Here is a 20,691-nt window from a genome sequence, read left to right as displayed (position 1 = left end):
CATGTGCTCAGCTATGTTCATAGCAGCTTTGTTTGTCATAGCCAGAACGTGGAAACACCCTAAATCCCCTCAACCGAAGAATGAATAAGGAAAATGTGGTACATTTACACAATGGAGTACTACACAGCAGAAAAATATAATGATATCTTGAAATTTGCAGGCAAATGAATGGAGCTAAAAACATCATAACCCAGACCCAGAAAGACAAATATCATAGTACTCACTCATAAGTGGCTTTAGACATAAAGCAAAGAAAACTAGCCTACAATTTACAGTCCCAGAGTATTGTAAAAGACTGCTTGTTTGCTCCCGGCTGCTCAGCCCCAAAATAACCACACAGAAACTGTATTAATTAAATCACTGCCTGGCCTATTAGATCCAGCTTCTTATTGGCTAGCTCTTACATCTTAATTTAGCCCATTTCCATTATTTTACATTTTATCATGAGGGTTGTGGCCTGCTGACAAAGTTTCAGCTGACAGCTCATGTCTTTCCCCTCTGGTGACTACATGGCGTCTTGTGATTCTGCCTTCTTTCTCCCAGCATTCAGTTTAGTTTCCCCCACCTAGCTCTACTCTGCCCTATCGCAGGCCAATGCTGATTTTTTATTCATTATCCAATAAAAGCAACTCATACAAGAAGGACTTCCCATATCACCAGAGAATCAAGACAACAAAGAAGACCCTAAGAGAGACATACATGGATCTATATGAGAAGTAGAAAAAGATAATATCTAAGTGAATTGGGAACATGGGGACCATGGAAGAGGGTTAAAGGGGAAGGGAGAGGCAGGGAGGGGAGCAGAGAAAAATATAGAGCTTAATAAAATCAATTTTTATAAAAGGTTAAAAAAATTCTTCATGGCAGTGAGCCTTTGCCTTTGCTTTCCTCTCTTACCCCAACCTTTGAATGTTGGTGTCTAGAAGGCTGGTTATAGGCAGTAAAGTAAATTCCAGTGATGAGCATAAGCAAAGCAAAGATCTATTGACATCTGCAGAAGAGGAAGCAAATGAATTCCTGGAAAGAGGGTTGTGTAGTAGAAGAAGAGTTCTAAAAGTATTTAAGAAGAAAGTTGTTAAAAAATCATTGGGTGCAACACCTGTGTGTGGCTCACATTTGGGTGTTTGGGCAGACATAATACTTTGCTGAGGGATAAGTGTCATATGTGAGTTGTTTCTTCTTTGGATGGAGCTACCTATGCAGTGCTGCTTGGGCTATTAGGGCCAAACTCCCTGTGTCTGAGCCTGCTCACTGGGATGTAGCGTTCTCTTCAGTGGTGTCACTATTCCCTAAGGCAGATAGCAGTCAAGGTTTGTTAAGGTTAATTTGGGTTCTGCTTGGAGATAACAGTGGCCTTGCTCTATGCTTAACTATTTATCTCATAACAGCATCTACTCCCTTGATGTCTTGAGATTGGAGTACAGATCCTTTTTATCTTGGTCTAAACCTTCCGAGGCTACACTAAAGTCAGTTAATCCAGACTGCTTGTGCAGCCCCATGTTCTTCCCTTAGTGTCATTCTCAAGTGTGCCCAGCACATTGTTCACAACATGGGTGCAGCAGATCAGCCTTCCCTTTTGGTGGCCCTTATCTGCCCATGTTTAGTGTCATTCCCCAGGAGAGGCTGAGGACATACACCTGAGACATCAATGAAAAATAGGAAACCTTACACAAGGCCATGCTGGGGTGACAAATAGGGTAACAAGTGTGGACTAATATGAGGTTTGACAGGTGATAGACTGGTGATCCGTGCTAGTCCAAAGGATTCTCTCTGAAGACTATCTTCAGTTATGTTATCTCATGATTAGTCAAGACTCAGTAGCAGGTTGGAAAACTGAGTTCAGATAGAAAAGTACTCTTTAACAGGAATAGGAATATGGAATGAGAAAAGTGAGCTGGTGTGGTATATGATGAATGTTAATACTCCTGAGAGTGTGAACTCTCAATTTCAATTACATGTATATTGCATGCAAGCCAGTAGGGATCCCACAGTTTTAGCTGTAAAAAATGAATACAAGGTTATTTGTCATTAACTCATGGATATGTCAAATTATGATTATGATTAGGTCATCACCATTCAACCTAAAAATATCCATGAGAGTACATCCAATAAACCTACCTGTTCAGAGGTCTGGGATGGTCTAACTACTAACAAGGGCATATATCTCCTTTGCAGGGTAAAAGGGCCAGCCAAAGAAACCAACCAATCCCTGAGAACGAAATCTAGCACCCTGACCATGAACCCAGAACCAGTGATAGAAGCAACCTGGATCTGAAACCGGAGCCAGTGAAAGAAACACTTTAGCCCTGAACCCAGAGCCTTAGAAACATTTTGTCGCTGGAGAAAAAAAAAAAAAAAAAAAAAACCCTCAAAAGGAACACTGAAAAAAACATAGTTTGGCCTTGTAAACAGAGCCAACTCTGCCCTTGACCAACTAAACCAACCAGTCCCTGAGCCCAAAACTCTACCCCTAAGAAGACCTATATATGCCCCTCTGTCAGCTCAGTTGCTGACTGTCCTTCACCATTCTGGCAGGGGCAGTTACTTGCCTAGACTCCTCCTCCTCAAAAGAATTTTGGGTGAATATCTTTTTCTCTGGCGCGGAAAAGAAGAACCTTTTGCTGAGACTTTCCCTAATGGGGGCTGAACAGAAAAAAAAAAAGAACCTTTGCTGAGATGTCCCCTTAGGAGGACGTAGCATAAAAAAAAAACAACCCTTGCTTAGACATTCCCTTAGGGGAGCTGAGCAGAAAAAATATAACAACTTTTCTCTGGAGCCACAGATGGCTACAGCGTTGCAGGGACTTCCCCTTTAGCAGAGTGAACCAGAAGTAGTAGCATCTTGGGCCAGAGCTGAGCACAGCAGAAATGGAAGCGGAGAGCTCAGCTAAGACCTTCCCTTAAGGGAACAGAGCAGAGCTCAGCAGAAATGGAAGCAGATAGCTCAGCTAAGACCTTCCCTTAAGGGAACAGAGCAGAGCTCAGCTGTAAGGGGTCTTTCTAGGAGAGGAGCAGGATTGCTACAACCTGCCTGGAGACCATCCCCCACCACACCCTAGCTCCAGGTATTTTCTGACTTCTGAGGAGTCAGAATACCTTTCCCTCCAGAGCTGTCCCTTTGCAGCTCCAGAAGTGTAACGCTTACATCCTAATGTTGTGTTCAGTGTCCTCTTTGCTATAATATATTGTGCCCAATCTCGGAGCTATTTACTTTTATCAGAAGCCTGGAAAAATAAAGCTTATGAGGGAAGGTTTGAAAAACACCATTTGGTGGTCCAATGCCCTGGTGTTTACTTAGCTACAGACATTCGGTATCATAGCTTGTCCCCTAGAATGTGTCCACTTAATTTTGCAATACTTCAAGTGTATTGCCTTGCCTGTACTTACCCTGGAGAATCTTCGTGAAAATGGCTAGAGACAGAGTATATACAGTTCACAGTCTGAATACAATGGGTATTAGTGACAGATGACTAATGTTATTACTTTGGATTGGGTATTCCTTTAGACCACGGACCACAGTATGTCAGAGTTTCAAGCATTTAGATTTCAGATTTTTGATGAGTGTTCAGAATGTAAATATTGTTCTAGTTTATTTTCTGTCACTGTGATAAAAATACTCTGGCCAGTAATCTTGGGAAGGAAAGAATTTGGTGTACACTTTGAAGTCACAGTCCATCACTTAGAGCTGTCAGGGCAGGACTGAAGCAGAGATTATAGAGAAAGGTTTTGTAGTATTTTCTCATCAGGACTGCCATCTTGCAAATAATGACATGGAGACTTCTTATTAATTGTGAAAGCTTGACTTTAGCTTAGTCTTTTTCCCAACTAGCTTTTATAACTTAACCCATTTTTTAAATTTATGTTCTGCCATGTGGCTCAGTTACCTCTCCTCTGTACCATATGTCTGACTTAGCCCGAGTCTCACTGGTATCTCCATCTTTCTTCTTTCCAGAGTTCTCTGTCTCTGCCCAGAAGTCATGTATTCTCTCCTGCCTAGCTATTGGCTGTTCAGCTCTTTATTAAACCAATCACAGCAATACATCTTACAGTGTACAAATATCCCACAACGTTTCTTGTTTTTTTTTTTTTAAAAAAGATTAATGGTAGTTCTATTTTATTTTTTATAATGGGAGATTTCACATCATACACCCCTATCTTATTCATTATCCCCCTCCCCGTCCTTGTGACCTCTTCCCCTGAGCAAAAAAACAAAACAAAACAAAACAAAACCAAAAATGCCGCACCCTGCGCCCCCGTGTCTGCATTCGGTGCGCTGGCACCCAGTTCGTGAGATTCGGGCAAGGGGCAGGAGGTTAAAATACACAAACACATACAGACAGAGAGACAGAGACAGATTCCCCAAGAATCCCTTTATTGTGTTCAGGGGCAGATTATATAGAGATAGCCACACCCCAGCCAAACCCACCACTCTCCTGCCATCGGGAACTCCTGAAGGTCTCGTGCTCAGAGCAGCTGTAGGCACTCAGATCAGGGGATTACAAGAAATTCAAGATCTGGGGTCTCACTGCTCCCAACACAAAAAAGGCCAGCTTGTTTTATCTGTATAATCACTGGGGTGTGGTCAGATTTATCAGTGGCCTGCCTCTTAGTCCTTCTCCTCCCACACCCTAAAGGAAGCTGTCTCTGTGAATAGTGACATTTAAGCATCCTTTCCCAGTTTTGAAGAGTTCCTGTTTAGACCATTACTATTTCAGTCTGTGGAGGGGCATTGGGGTGGAAGTCGGGATTATCAAAGAAGATGTTTATTGGCTGACAGTAGTGTCTTCAGTTGATCATATAGCTGGGCTAGTTAGAAGGCTAGGTTCTAACACTTTAGTGAAGCTGTAGATCACAAAGGAGCAGGCAGAAATGTACATCTGAGTCAGCAGGATTCAGGGTAGGCCTGAGATTTTCATCATAACCAGAGCCATAGTGATGGCAGGTCACATTTGAGCAGAGAAGTTTGAGTGGGGTACTCTGAGACATGTGAGATGGGAGGTGACCGGAAAGGATGAAAAAAAAAAATCAATGAGATTGTGAAAATTCCATGCCACCAATAGGTTATTTTTTAATAATGTTTAATAGGGTTGTCTTTTTATTATTATTATTACCAGATGGATAATGGGGAAAACCAAAAATGCTCACTGTTCTTGTAACTAGAGAATAAATTCATATGTGCCCACTGGCAAACAGCCCCTGTCGGGAGCCCCTGCCAGGCCACATGGTTTCCCTACCTGCTCCCTTCCCTGGCCCTTCTGTCCTGACAGCAGTGACATCCATTATGAGCCTCCTGAGCAGATGGCAGGGACCAGCTGCATGCTGCTGGCAGGTGCTCACTTTGGATCTCTGGGATTTTCCTGTGTTGGTCCTCTGTCTCATCTTGCTGCTATGGCATCATTTCTAGGGTATTGTCTTACACTGCTGGCTTCAGATGATCCTCTTCCTGTGCGCTAGTGATGTGTCCACAGATTGACAGACGTACTTAGGGAAGATGGTCTGTCCTCAAATGTGGAGTCATAAGTATAAAGCCATTGAAAGTATTTTTCATGAAATGTAATGCATTTTAAAATATATTAACATTAAGACAGAATGAGTAATATTCATTAAGGACTACTTGATTTCCTTACTCCGGGCCTCCATACAGAATCACTAAAATGTCTTCAACTTGGCAGGACTATCCAAAGTTCATTTTATATTTAATATAGGTATGATGCTTGCTAAGATGAATTTTTCTGGTTTTTATAGGTATATATCACTATGCCTAGCAAATTTTGAAGAATTCTTGAGCTACCTTAGTTGTGTCTGAAGTCTGTAGCAGCTTGGATTGCTCATAGAGTGGTTTTACTTTCTGCTCTTCTAACTTCCTCTTTTTGCCATCGAGATATTTATGGCTATTTCTTCTCAGTGCTCAGGAACTACAGTGCTGACTTCTGAATAACAGTTTTTGTTTCTTTCTTTGTAGAGACCTAAAGCCAGAGAATATCCTCCTTGATGATCGTGGTAAGTAAAGAGATTCTTATATACTTAAGGGTAGGCCTGTCAGAGACACATGTACTTGAAAGCTAATGTGGACATAGCCAGTTAATGCAGACTGGAATCAATAACTAAAAGAAACTCTTTGGGATGTGTCCTTAAAAATCAACAATAACAACACAAACCAAACAGCTGCATCGCCATCCCCTGTATTTATGTACAAACAGAAATGTCAGCTGTTAATGATGAATGTATTGAAGTAGGTGAAAATAAACCCAAAGTGAGTATTTGCCCTCCTGGTTTTTTTTTCTATTGATCCATATTTATTTTTCTTTATTCCTTAGCTCTCTAAACTTAGCATGCTTCCCTCAGTGCTGTTCCCTTGTCATATATCACATGTCACAGCTCAGGGGTGTGGGATTACTGTTATGGGGACCCTGTGGTGGTAGATGTGGACTGGCCCTAGTAGTCAGCTCCTTGTCAGCATCATGGGTGCTTCTGGTCTTGATGTCTCTGGATCTGAGAATGAACCCTATTGCTAGGATGCTGGCTGTGTTTACACTAACTAGATTAGCAATATTGAGAAGTAGCTTCTGTCTATTGATTTATGGTGGCTAAAAGGAGAACATGACCAGAGCTAGAACCAGAGTGATTGCTACAGAGAATAGTTCAATGTGACTGAGTCCTGAGGGCAAATATGGGGCATTATTAGTACATAGCTTTATGTCTACTTTTGCCACTACTTTCTGCTTGTTACCTAACTTATGTACCGTGAAGAGGAAAGGTGCTGGAAAAGAAATAACTTTACCAGGTTGTGTCTGCAGCATCCGACTCTAAGCTGTGATGTGCTGCACTGCTGTCTAGAATTGGCATTTGAAGTTGCTTTAAAAGAGAGGCAGGGGGCTGGAGAGATGACTCAGAGGTTAAGAGCATTGCCTGCTCTTCCAAAGGTCCTGAGTTCAATTCCCAGCAACCGCATTGTTGCTCACAACCATCTGTAATGAGACCTCGTGCCCTCTTCTGGCCTGCAGGCATACATGCAGACAGAATACTGAGAATACTGTATACATAATAAATAAATAAATCTTTAAAAAAAAAAGAGAGAGAGGCAGGGAGAGGACATGTTATATTGTAAGACATGGAGTAGTGTTTACTAGGTGTGCTAATAAGGTGAGTCTAAATCCAATGGCAGGTATCCTTAAAGAATGTGTTTTGTAATTTGTTACTTTCATAGGAATTTAACAAACATTAATGCCCTCCTATACATAAAACATTTGCATAGTCGAGGGCTCTAAGTAAAGGGTCTTAATTTCATTACTTCCACTGGTAGTTATAAGGAAACAAAAATATGGTACCTCTGTTTTTATCTAGTGGTTATCTACTATTAAAGGGCATCTTCAAGTATAAACCTAATTTCTTGTTGTTAGTGAAACTCAGTATGCTATATGAAACCTTACTACATGTGTAAAGTTAAATGTAACTTTTAGATATTGCTATTTTTTATACATATTTGGTGTGTGTGTTTTGTAGCACGGGGGATGGAATCTAGAGCCTTAAATATGCTAAGCAAGTGTTTTACTATTGAGCTATATTTTTAGCACTCATCAGTGCTTTTTAGATGGACTTTGCCTCCCAGTTATTATTGTTACTAAAATGCTATTACTTCTTCCCATGATCTGTACATTGTGTTTGAACACACACAGGACACATCCGAATTTCAGATCTTGGTCTAGCTTTGGAAGTTCCAGAAGGGGAGATGGTTCGAGGAAGAGTTGGTACTGTTGGCTACATGTGTAAGTGAAAGATGACTTTGGTGGACCTTATCCTTCCTGCCAGGTGGCCCAGTGCTTTAGAATCCAGAGGAAAAAAATAGCTTTTCATTTACTCAAATAGTATAAACCTCATTAAGTCGTAAAAATAATGTCACATTAAAACACATTAATTTTAAAAAATATTTGTATTATATTTATTATTGTGTATATATTTGTGTATATATGTGCATGGCAGAGAACATAAATGGAAATCAGAGGACAACTCAAGTAAGTCAGGTAAGTCAGGTTTTAAGGCAAGCACTTTACCTGTTGAACTTTCTTGCCGTCCCCTGAAATAGCATTTAATAAAGCTAATTATCACTGTGATACTTTATATACAAACACAACAGTTCACATTCTTCAGGACTGAAAACAATGATTAGGTATAAACTCAGTTTTGAAAGAACAAGTCTTCTGGGGGACAGACATGGTGATATATAGGATTAAAGGTGTGCACCACCTTGCTTGGCTAATAGACCTCCTGCAGTTCTTTTATTGTTCAGGATTGTTTTAGCTATCCTCGGGTTTTGTATTTCTATATGAAATTGAGAATTGTGCTTTCAAGGTCTGTGAAGAAATGTATTGGAATTTTGATGGGAATTGCACTGAACCTGTAGATTGCTTTTGATAGGATGACCGTTTTTACTATGATAATCCTATCAATCCATGAACATGGGTGATCTTTCCAGCTTCTGTTATCTCTTTAAATTTTTTCTTCAAAGACTTGAAGTTTTTATTTTTTTTATTGTCTTTCATTTGCTTGGTTAGAGTTATCCAAGATATTTTATGTTATTTGAAGCTTTTGTGAAAGGTGTCATTTCCCTGATTTCTTTCTCAGTCTGTCGTTTTTATATAGGAGGGCTACTTGTTTTTGTGAGTTAATTTTGTATCCAATTACTTGGTTAGAAAATATTTATCAGCCATAAGAGTTCTCTGGTGGAATTTTTGGGGTCACTGCAAACAAAGATTTCTTGACTTCTTCTTTTCAAATTTCTATCCCTTTAATCTCCTTCATTTGTCTTATTGCTCTAGCTAAGACTTCAGGTATTACATTGAATAGATACAGAGAGAGAACAAGAACCTTATCTTGTTCCTGATTTTAGTGAAATTGCTTGAGTTTCTCTTCATTTAATCATAATGATAATGGCTATAGGTTTTCTGTAAACTTCCTTTATTATGTTTCAGTATATCCCTTGTATTCCTAATCTCTCCAGGACTTTTATCATGAGCGTTGGATTTTGTTAAAGGCCTTCTTTTTCTGCATCTAATGAGATGATTATGTGGCTTTTTTCTTTCAGTTTGTTTATATAATGGATTGCATTTATTGATTTTCATATATTGATCCATCCCTGCATCTGTGGGATGGAGCCTACTTGATCATTGTGATGGTTTGCATAGTTATGGCTCCCACAGACTCATGTATTTGATTGCTTGGCCCATAGGGAGTAGCACTACTAGGAGGTGTGGCCTTGTTGGAAGAAGTGTGTCACTATGGAGGTAGTCATTGAAGCCTTATATGCTCAAGCTATGCCCAGTATGGCACAGAGGTCTCCTTCTACTGCCTGCGGATGAATATGTAGAATTCTCAGCTCCTTCTTTAGTACCATATCTGCCTGTATGCCACCCATATCCCACTATTAATGATAATGGGACTAAACCTCTGAAACTGTTAGTCAGCCCCAATTAAATTTTTTCCTTTATAAGAGTTGCCATAGTCATGGTGTCTCTTTATAGCAGTAGGAAAGACTAACAAAGATGACCTTTTTGATGTGATCCTGGACTTGATTTGCAAGTATTTTATTGAGTATTTTTGCATCCGTGTTCATAAAGGAAATTGGTCTGTAATTTTATTTCTTTGTTGGAACTTTGTGTGGTTTGGGTATCAGGATAACTATGGTCTCATAGAAGAATTTGGCAATGTTCCTTATGCTTCAATTTTATGGAACAATTTGAGGAGAGTTGGTGTTATCTCTGTTTTGCAAGTCCGGTAGAATTCTGCACTACACCTTGCCCTGGACTTTTTTTATTGTTGTTGTTGGAAAACTTTTTTTTAAAATGTGCATTGGTATTTTGCCTCCATGTGTGTCTGTGTGAGTGTGTTGGATCCCCTTCAACTAGAATGACAGACAGTTATGAGCTGCAATATGGATGCTGGATCTTCTGGGAAAGCTGTGAGTGCTCTTAACTGCTGAGCCATCTCTCCAGCCCCCAGCTGAGAAACTTTTAGTGACTGCTTTTATTTCACTGTGTGGTTATAGATCTGTTTAAATGGGTTATCAGATCTTGATGTAACTTTGGTAAGTGGTATATATGAAGAAAATTATCCATTTCTTTTAGATTTTCCAATTTTGTATTGGACAGGTTTTTAAAGTATGTTCTTATGATTCTCTGGATCTCCTTTGTGTCTGTTGTTATGTCCTCCTTTTCCTTTCTGATTTTGTTAATTTGGATATTCTCTCTCTCATACGTTTTAGTTAATTTGGGCAAGGGTTTGTCAGTCTTACTGATTTTTTTCAAAGAACTCTTTGTTTCATTGACTCTTTGTATTGTTCCCTTTGTATCTATTTTATTGATTTCAGTCCTTGGTTATTATTTCTTTCCATCTACTCCTTTTGGGTGTGATTTCTTCTTTTTGTTATAGAGCAGTGGTTCTAAAATTTCCTAATGTTGTGACCCTTTAATACAGTTCCTCATGTTGTAGTGTGATCCCCAACAAAAATTATTTTGTTGCTCCTTCTACTGTTATGAATCATAGTATAAGACCCCGAGGTTGAAAATCATTGTTCAAGAGTTTTCAGGTGTGCTATTAAGTTGCTAGTATGAGATTACACCTTTTTTTTTTTTTAAACTTAGGGCCATGAACTTTTCTTACAACTATTTTTATTATGTCCCATATATTTGGATATGATGTATATTCATTTTCATTCAATTCTAGAAAGTCTTTAATTTTTTTAATCCTTTGACCTATTTTTCATTCAGTAGAGAGAATTGTTCAGTTTCCATGACTTTGTAAGATTTCTTTTGTTGATATTGTTGTTGATATCCAGCTTTAATCTGTGGTGGTCTGATAGGATGTAGGGAGTTATTTCAATTGTCTTGTGTCTGTTCAGACTTATTTTATGTCCAAGTATGTGGTCAGTTTTGGAGTAATTTCCCTGGGGTGCACAGAGGAAGGTATATTTTTTTGTTGTTGAGCGAAATGTTCTGTAAATATCTGATAGACCCATTTGGTTTATAACATGATAGCTCTAGCATTTTTTTGTTTAGTTTTTTTCTAGATGACCTGTAGTAATGAGCTGCGGGGCTGCATTCCCGCCGCCCAGCTCCTGGCCACCAGCTAGCTTATGCCCCAAAATAACAACACACAAATTGTATTCTTTTAAACACTGCCTGGCTCATTAGTTTCAGCCTCTTATCACATCTTGAATAACCCATATCTAATAATCTATATAACACCAAGAGTGGTGTCTTACCGAGAAAGCTTCAGCATGTCTGACCTGGCGGCTGGCTTCATCGCATCTTTCTCCCTGAGGAGAGGCATGGTGGTCTGCTCCAGAGAGCAAAGGCATGGCGATTTATTAACTTAGGAGAGGCGTGGCATCTGACTGAGCCATCTACCTCACTTCCTTCTTCCTGTTCTACTCCACCCACCTAAGGGCTGGCCAAGGCAGTTTGTTTATTAGCCAATGAGAATCCTCCATCATTTCCCCTTTTTCTGTTTAAATAAAAAAAGCTTTCACTTTAACATAGTAAAATTACATATAACAAAACAGTTATCAAGTAAGAATTACAGTTACAGTATTTATATCTACTTTATCTTTTATCATAACTAAGGAAAACTATAACTATCTATCTATTATTCAACTCCATCAAAGATTCCAGAAGGATATAATATTACCTAAGTAAATGAGAAGTAAGCAACTTGCAAAACTCTAGAAATCACAGAGACATCTTGCTGCCTGGACAGTCAACCAAAGTTCTTTTGTACCGTTGGGGCATCCATCTTCAGCCTTCAGGCCCACAGTATCCAGCAGACTTTTCCATGAAGCAGGAAATTTCAAAGACAGTTCAGTCACTATCTCCTGTGTCCTGCAGAATGTCTCGCAGACTCTTTCATGAATCAGGAACCCCAAAAGACCATCTCACCTTTAGGCAAGTTCAGCAGTCCTCTTTCTGCGGATTCTTTGTGTCCAGTCTATGCATCAGTCCAGGCAAGAGTAGTTTCTTGCCCAAATTGCTATCAAACTCCATAAGGAGCCTCTTCGATGCCCATCATCTTCTTGAAGTAGATGGTGCTGCCAGGAGCAGACATGTCTCATTGTCATGAAAAGCCCTAAGTTATTAAAACATTTAAATGCCATATTCTGTAGTCTTTGAAAGATATTAGGAATGCCTATCTAACTGAAATATATCTATATATCTAGAAAATCTAACTAACATGACTATAAGCTTTACTATTATCGATGATTATCCATTAACAACCTATATTTCTTAATTATACATTACATTTTTAAAATGAACTACACAATCACAATACCTTAATCAAGATCAGAAATACAAATAAATATAACAAAAATGACCTTAAATTTAAATCACTAAAGCAAAATCCACATTAATGCAAATTATTCATATCTATATCATATCCCTCTTTAAGTGTAAAACTAATGAGCCAGGCAGTGTTTACAAGAATACAATTTGTGTGTTGTTATTTTGGGACATAAGCTAGCCCGTGGCCGGGAGCTGGGCGGCGGGAACGCAGCCCCGCAGCTCATTACTACCTGTTCTTTATGAGAATGTGGTACCAAAGTCTCCCTCTATCAGATTATTGTGAAATGTTTATTTACACTGTATGAAGATGTATCACTGTGATTGCTTTAATAAAGAGCAGAATGGGCAATAGCTAAGCAGGAGAAAGTAGGTGGGATTTCTGGAGGGAGAACTCTGGGAAGAAGAGATGTAGGGAGATGTCGGCGAGACATGGAGCAAGTCAGACATATGGTTCGAGAGATAACTGAGCCATGTAGCAGAATGTAGATTTTAAAAAATGTGAGTTAATTAAGTTATAAGAACTTAACTTATAACTTAACAAGCCAAAGCTTAAGGCCAAGCTTTCATAATTAATAATTTAATCTGTGTCATTATTTACAGGCTGGTAGTCCAAGAAAGTCCAATGGAAAAGCTTACTACATCAGTGTGTGAGGGTCAATATGTGATTTAAGCTGTAGTAGTGTTTCTTTTTTGTTTGTTTTTGTTTTGTCTTTGAGACAGGGTTTCTCTGTGTAGCTTTGGAGCCTGCCCTGGAACCCACTCTGTAGACCAGGCTGGCCTCGAACTCAAAGAGATTCACCTGCCTCTGCCTCCTGAGTGCTGGGATTAAAGGTGTGCACCACCACCACCAGTGTGTAGTAGTGTTTCTTTTACAAAAATGAGTGTTCTTGTGTTTGGAGCATAGATAGTAAGAATTGAAAGGTCTTCTTGGTGAATTTTTACTTTCGTAAGTATGTAGTGTCCTTCCCTATCTCTTCGAATTAGTTTTGATTTGAAGTCTGTTTTATCAGATATTAAATGGCTACACCAGCTTGTTTCTTAGGTTCGTTAGCTTGGACTATCTTTTCCCTGAAGCCATGTCTGTCTTTACTGTTGAAGTGTATGTCTTGGATGCAGGAGATGAATGGGTCCTGTTTTTGCATCCATTCTCTTAGTCTTTTTTTTTTATTAGGAGGAATTGAGACAGAGATATCGAAAGATTTCAATGACCAATGACTGTTGAATTCTGTTTTGTTGTTTATGGTGGTGATCTTTGTGTGTGTGTGTGTGTGTGTGTGTGTGTGTGTGTTTCCCTTCCTTTAATTTTAATAATAATAGTCTGGGATTATTTATTCCCTGTGTTTTCATGGTTGTGTTGGATTTTTCCTTCTAGCACTCTCTGTAGGACTGAGTTTGTAGAAAGTATTGCTTTAATTTTATTTTATCTTGGAATATCTTATTTTTCTATCTATGGTAATTTAGAGTCTTGCTGGATATAGTAGTCTGGGCTGACATTGTCCATATCAGAGTCTGCAAAGGTCTGGGTGATTATATCTCGTTTTGTCTCTGTTGGATGAATATTTTTCCCTTGGTTTCTCCTTGTCCCTGAACTTTAGGAGAGTGTTGCGATTACAGGGAATTTCCTCTGGACCTGTTTCCTGGCATGCTCAGCTGTTTTGTTCCCAGGTTATGCCTGCTAGGTTTGGGAGGCTGGGAAGAGTTCAGGGAAGGAAGTCTGGAGGAGATCTTTATGATCTGTTTGGCATAAGGTCAGAGAAGAAAGGGAGACCACAGCAAGTTTTCTGCTATAGAGCTGGGGGTGAGACTGGAGGGACTGGATCTGGAGGAGTGAAGGAGAGGTGTCAGTCCACTGTCAGCCTACTTGTCCTCACAGGTGTGGCTCTTGGGGGAGTATGGGTTCCTGCTAGGATTGGATACTGGGACAAAGCAACAAGGGAGGGCAGTAAGAAGGGGAGGATCTTGGGAATCCACAGCGATGTGAACAAGGCAAGAAAGGCTTGCCCAGGTGTTCTGCTGCAGAGCTGGGGATAAGACTGGGAGATTGGCTATGGAGGAGCAGAGAGCTATGAGACATCTTTTTTAAGCAACTGATAATATGGCTACATTTTAACAAAGAAATCTGAACTGTATGTAAAAATTACAGTTGGTACTGTGAAAAATATGTAGTTTTCAGTTATAAAAATTAAGGAACTCTGATATACAAAATATTTAGGGAAACAGAGGCTATAAAAATATCCCAACACCTGAGTTGTCTGTGCAGCAGCGGCTGAGCCCATGAGTGCTCAGGTTGTTAGAATGACAACTGATGCTGCTTCTCTAAAGAATGACTTTTCCTAACATGAACTCCATTACTTTCTAATGTTATCTATCATTAAAAGTTAGCCCGGCATCTTTGCAAATGCTTTGAGCATCTAGAGGAATGGTTCTCAACCTTCCTAATGTTGTGACCCTTTAATATAGTTTATGTTGTGGTGACCCCCAACCATAAAATTATTTTTGCTGCTACTTCATAACTAATTTTGCTACTGTTATGAATTGCAATGTCAAGCATCTGTGTTTTCGATGTTCTTTGGCTACCCCTATGAAAGGATTGGTCAACCCCCAAAGGAATTGCTCTCCACACATTGAGAACCACTGATCTAGAGTGAGGATTTTTTATTTTAGTCTGCAGCCTTCTTTTTATAACAAGGAGTGATGTCCATAGAGACTCCCAAGTTTTTGTGGTTCTGTGAAGGCAGAATCAGAAAGGCCACAGTTTCCTCATGCAGCTAGCATCCCATGCATGTGGGCACACAAATCCTACCTACCTGATTCCTGGGAAGTCAGTCATGTTCAGATTATTTCAAAGATGTATGGGCAATGAATGCTAGCCTATCCTTAGTAGCTTCTAAGGGCATGGTGGGTCTCTCAGAGCCTGAAATTCCTCCCCTTGCAGGTTTCTGGGGTTTCTTCTGACTTGGGAACAGATGGCACTGCACTTGAGGCACCCATGGGAACAGTCGAGTGGAGGGAGCACCCCAGGAGGCAAGCTTTATTTCCAGTACCATTTTACCATATTACCCACCCTGCAGCCGTCAAGTTTATAAAGTATAGATATAGATACAGCTTCAATTATCCTTTACACATCAAATAATCCAACTATTTGAAGTGTATAATTCAGTGGATATTAGTCCATTTACAGTTGTGCATCCATCATTACTATTACTTTGTCTAATTTCAGAACATTCTTTAATCACTTCAGATTTTCATGATGTATTAGCAACCACCTGTTCATCACCTTCTACTCCTGGGCCTTTCAACCATGAGTTTATGTTCAGTCTCTCTGGATTTGTATATTCTGTAAATGCCATATAAATATAATCATATGATCTTTGGCCATTTGTGTTTTTTTTAAACTTAGCATGTTCTTAAGGTTCTTAGATCATATTGTAACAAACATTAAATAAATAATATATTGCTTGGAATTAGTCATAAGTATTTAAAACTAAAATTTAATAAAAAAATTTTCTGTATTTGTTATGTAGCTCCAGAAATTATCAATAATGAAAGGTATTCATTTAGTCCCGATTGGTGGGGACTTGGCTGTCTGCTATATGAAATGATTGAGGGACACTCTCCATTCAAAAAATACAAAGAGAAAGTCAGCCGGGAGGAGCTGGAAAGAAGAGTGAAGAATGAAACTGAGGAGTACTCTGAGAAGTTTTCAGAGGATGCCAAGTCCATCTGCAGCATGGTAGGTCAGCTTTCACAGGGATGGGGAGGTGACTACCTCGCCTCATCTAGTGCTTTTGATGGTTCAGGTACAGTAGTCAAGTAGGCAGGCAGTCTTCAGAAGCAGGGCAGCGACCCCCTTCCCAACTTATAACCCTGGTTCAGCAACAAGACCCAGTGCAGGTGAATTCAGCCTGGCCCCTTAGTAACCAGCCTTCTTCCTGGTGTTCTTGCCTGGAATTTCATCTCAGGTAGACAGTGAGAGCAGAGAGCATAGTTTCCAGCCCAGGTTTGGGAAATGACCAATCGATTAACTAGAGCAAAGCAGTGGAGAATTCGTGATTCCCCTCCTATATTGATGTTATTGAAAGGAAGAATGATATCAAGTCACTCTCTTTTCAGAAATTTATGTGAAATTCATTATAAAACTAATTTCCAGCCGGGCGATGGTGGCACACGCCTTTAATCCCAGCACTCGGGAGGCAGAGGCAGGCGGATCTCTGTGAGTTCGAGACCAGCCTGATCTACAAGAGCTAGTTCCAGGACAGGCTCTAAAGCCACAGAGAAACCCTGTCTCAAAAAAAAACAAACAAAAAAAAAAAACAAAACAAAAAAAAAACAAAAACAAAAACTAATTTCCAATGTGTTTTGAAATGAGAATTTTTTTAAAATCATCACAGACACTCTGATTTGAAGGAATGTATGGGCTAGAGTGACATGTACCTTACAGATTTGATTATTGTTTTAGGACTGTCACCTTCCATGTGACACGATGATGCCAGAGAGAAAGTTTTAACTCATGATGACAGAATGAACCAGTAGCAAATGGGTCCCATCTGTCCGCAGGGCACCCAGTTTTTCACCAACTGCTGGCTGCCTATACACTAAAAATTGTCACTTGCTTACCTTAAAATGATGCCTATTATAGGCTTTCTTTTTTTCTTTTGAGGCCTGTCCTTTGTAGCGTCTTTAAAGTTTTTCTTTCAACAAGGAAACACCTTCTTTCTTCCTAGTACTCTCCTAGGCACTAGGACTGCAGCAGTGAGTAAGAGAGGGAAGAAGTCCTGGCTCTTCAGTGTTCTCATTTTTTTGCAGGGTGCGTAGCCTCTAACAGTAAGCAGAACAAATATGACAAATGTACTGTCTGCCAGAGAACAATGCGTATTCTGGAGAATTAGAAGCATGGGGGCTGATGAGACACCATATTTGGTAGGATTTGGGGGACAAAGAGATGAAAAAATGTGTGGATGCAGATGTGGCATGGATAGCATGGATAGAAGAGCTGATGTGAGAAGTGTTCAGATTCTGTGTGGATCTTGTAGGAATTGCTGAGGTGGTTAAAGAGGAGTCAAGGCTGAATTCCAAACTGATAGAGCAGCAACACTTAATGGGGAAAGCACGAATACTTGTCTGGGGAGGTGTACTTGCTAGACCAAAAGCCTTGGGTAGGGGAATGAGAGGCACTAGTGTACACGGAAGATGTGAGCAGTTCCCTTTCATAGTTTGGGGGCAGTGAAAGTGTCAGATTTGCAGTGGGCCTTCTGTTTTCTTATGCCCTCGGCATCATCAGGGCAAGGATAGGGAGAGAAATGTTGTGAGTGTGGGTGCAGATAAGGTACGCAGCACCATTTAGAGAAGATGAAACCAAAGAGCTGGGGGAAGCAAGAGGCTTCCTCATAGGCATCAAGTGCGTGCACAGGGAGATGCTTTCCATAACCCATTGGTGTTTTGTTCCTGCCCTGCCTCGTGCAGGGCCATGGGCCTAGAGACAGCAAAGAGCTATCTCTGCCCTGCTCTCCAGTTTGGGCAGGCAGGGATGATGAAGACTTGCAGGGAAGCTCGCTGGGTGCAAAAGAGAACTGAGTACCGGATCATACAGTCTTAAGTTGATGAAGAAAAGTGACATAGGGAAAGACAAGTAGAAAGACAGTAGGTGATTCTAGCCAAGTGTGAGCTGTGGGTTGTTGGAATTGAGGCATCCCAGACCAGGCTTAGAACAATTGGAGGGATACATAGACAAGACAGTTTTTGAGAAGCAGCTGATGAGGCCATGCTGGTCCTGAGGAACCTAGCTTGTGACTCAGGGAGAGAGTGGCTTGGCGAAGTAGGTGTGAGAATGGCCAACAATTTTGCCTATTACTGAACTATACTGGTAACTTATGTGAGTTGATACTATCTGGGGAATAATTATTTGGAGTACTTCATTTCGTTTCCATATACAAAGTGGTGGGTGTTACGGATTTGTCACTGAGCTGTGGGATCCTTCTGGCTTTCTTCCCAGCTAGCCTACTCAGCTTGTAGCTGACAGCATTTCAGTGTTTTGATCAAGCTACTTTTGCATTTGGCTTTGTAAATATTGACTGAGTGCTTGCTGTACACAGGACACTGGCAGAGCTGTAATGTGAAAGCAGAGATGGAGCCTTCCCCTAAAGAGCTCACAGTTTAATCTTAGGACTATATTCATAAGAATGACTAACAGGCAGAATTTGGGTACTGTAAATTTAAGAAGGACTCAAGGGTTTCAAGGATGAAATTCTTGTTATGCCAGAGGCCCTGGGGAAGAATGTAGGGTTTGAGCAAAGGATAGCTTTTTATTATTGTTGTTTTGAGTCAGGGTTTCTCTGTGTAATCTTGGCCATCTTTAAACTTGCTCTGTAGACCAGGCTGGTCTTGAATTTAGAGATCCGCCTGCCTCTGCCTCTCAAGTGCTGGGACTTAAGGCGTGCACCACACCACCGGATAAAGAACAGCTTTTGTAAGTAGGCTAATTTTGCAATTAGCCTAGTCTTAGCATCCTCTGTCTTACCTCTCTAAGCCTCAGTCTGTTGTCTGTAAGATGCAGATGAGACAAGATGCTGGGAGGATAAAATCAAGTAATGAAGGTAAGTTGTTGAGATACATATTCCTTGTCTTAGTTTTTTTCCTGTTGTTGTGATAAAACACCCTGATAAAAACAACTTAAGGGAGAAAGGGCTTATTTGACTCATAACTGCAGGTTATAGTCTGTCACTGCAGGGAAGTCAAGGCAGCTGGAACTAGAAGCAACTAGTCATATCACATCTACCCTCAACAACAAAGACCAATGAATTAATACAAAAATACCAGTTCTCATCTGCCCATCTCCATTCAATCCAGGACCCAGACCATCAAATGTGCAGCCCACATTAAGAGTGGGTCTTCCTACTTCAGTTAATTCAATTAAGAAAATCAATCCCTCACAAGAATGCCAGAAGTCCTACACTTGGGACCGTTTTCTTCTTACTGGATTGCCTTGTTCAGCCTTGATATGAGGGTTTGTGCCTACTCTTAATGTAATTTGTTATGCTGTATTCAGTTGATATCTCTGAGAGGCCTGTTTTTTCTTTCTTTTTGAAAGGACATGGAGGAGGAGTGGATCTGGGGGAGAGGGGAAGTAGGAGGGAGACTAGGAGGAGTGGAGGGAGGGGAAACTTTGGTTAGGATGTAATGTATGAAAGTTAAAAATAAAAATAAAAAAGAATGCATACAAGTAAACAATCTGGGCAATGCTTTTTAAGACTCCATTTCCAGGTGATTCTAGATTGTGTCCATTTAACAGATAAAATTAACCTTCATGTTCAGTAACTACTGAGAAGAGAAACAACTGGCTCTTAAACAATGTGTTAAATTTCCCACAGATGGATTGTAGGAAAGCATCTTAAGATACATGGATAACTTGTCTGAGAGCAGAGAGAGAGTTATATAGAGGGACAAGAGCTGGAGCCAATCTTTTTTGAGTGATAGTAATTGTGAAGGAAGACTTATTTGAATCTGTGACAGTTATAAACATGTAAAGGATACTTTTAAAAGTCTGTTAGATGTGTAGTAGGTACTGGGCTATAACCCCAGCACTCTGGAGGTGCAGATATGCATATGAGGATTTCAAAATCAACTTAGGCTACAAGATCCCATCTTGAAAAAAACAGTGACCCAGGAGATGGTTCAGTGGCTTAAAAAATTCATCACATAAGCCTGATGACCTGACTTTTATCTCCAGAATCTATGCCAAAAGCCAGATATGGTGGCACACATCTGTAATCCCTGTACTCCTAGGGTAAGAAAAGGTGGTAGATATGGGAGGATCATCTGGAAGTTTGTGGGGTCAGCTAGCCTGGAATACACAGTACAACAGCAGAAACAATGAGGCACCCTGCCTCAACAAAGTGGAAGGCAAGGATAGATTTCTGATCTGGAAAATTATCTCCGACCTCCACACATGCACTGTGGCATGTACTTACACTCACACAAGTACATAAATAAAACTAAAAAGGGGGAAGCAGAAATGATGATGGAGACGGGAGAGAGACAGAGACAGGGAGTTAAGTTTATACAGTTTCTAAAAGGGGGCTTACTAAATTTTTTACTCACTTGGGGTCCTTAGTACTCTAATGAATAAAAGTTTCTTTTTATAAATTCAATGGCATTAATATATTGTTTCTAAATTCATAACTCTATTTCCTTAATAATTATCCCTTAGTTCTTATAACATTTTTATTTGAAGGTTAGTTTATTCAGATTGCTTGGTTCTTTGTTTTGTTTTGTTTTTCAGATAGCATCTGTATAACACTAGCTGGCTTAGAACTCATTATGTAGATCAGGCTGGCCTCAGACTCAGAGAGATCCACCTGTC

At 40.0% G+C, this 20,691-nt stretch overlaps 1 protein-coding gene across 5 annotated transcripts in view; it reads left to right on the top strand.

The window, feature by feature from the left end:
* The window catches only part of Grk4 (G protein-coupled receptor kinase 4), a 79,651-nt gene that overhangs the window by 52,004 nt on the left and 6,956 nt on the right, over positions 1 to 20,691 (top strand). For all 5 annotated transcript variants that reach the window (XM_038321401.1, XM_038321390.1, XM_038321409.1 and 2 more), the window contains 3 exons: positions 5,963 to 6,000; positions 7,677 to 7,766; positions 15,857 to 16,065. In XM_038321401.1, the coding sequence (XP_038177329.1) occupies positions 5,963 to 6,000; positions 7,677 to 7,766; positions 15,857 to 16,065 (337 nt within the window). The remainder of the gene's footprint in view (positions 1 to 5,962; positions 6,001 to 7,676; positions 7,767 to 15,856; positions 16,066 to 20,691) is intronic.

This window comes from Arvicola amphibius, chromosome 1, assembly GCF_903992535.2.
Source record: "Arvicola amphibius chromosome 1, mArvAmp1.2, whole genome shotgun sequence".
Lineage (NCBI taxonomy): Eukaryota > Metazoa > Chordata > Mammalia > Rodentia > Cricetidae > Arvicola > Arvicola amphibius.
The sequence above is the reverse complement of the archived record's forward strand: the minus strand, read 5'-3'. Positions and strand labels throughout refer to the sequence as shown.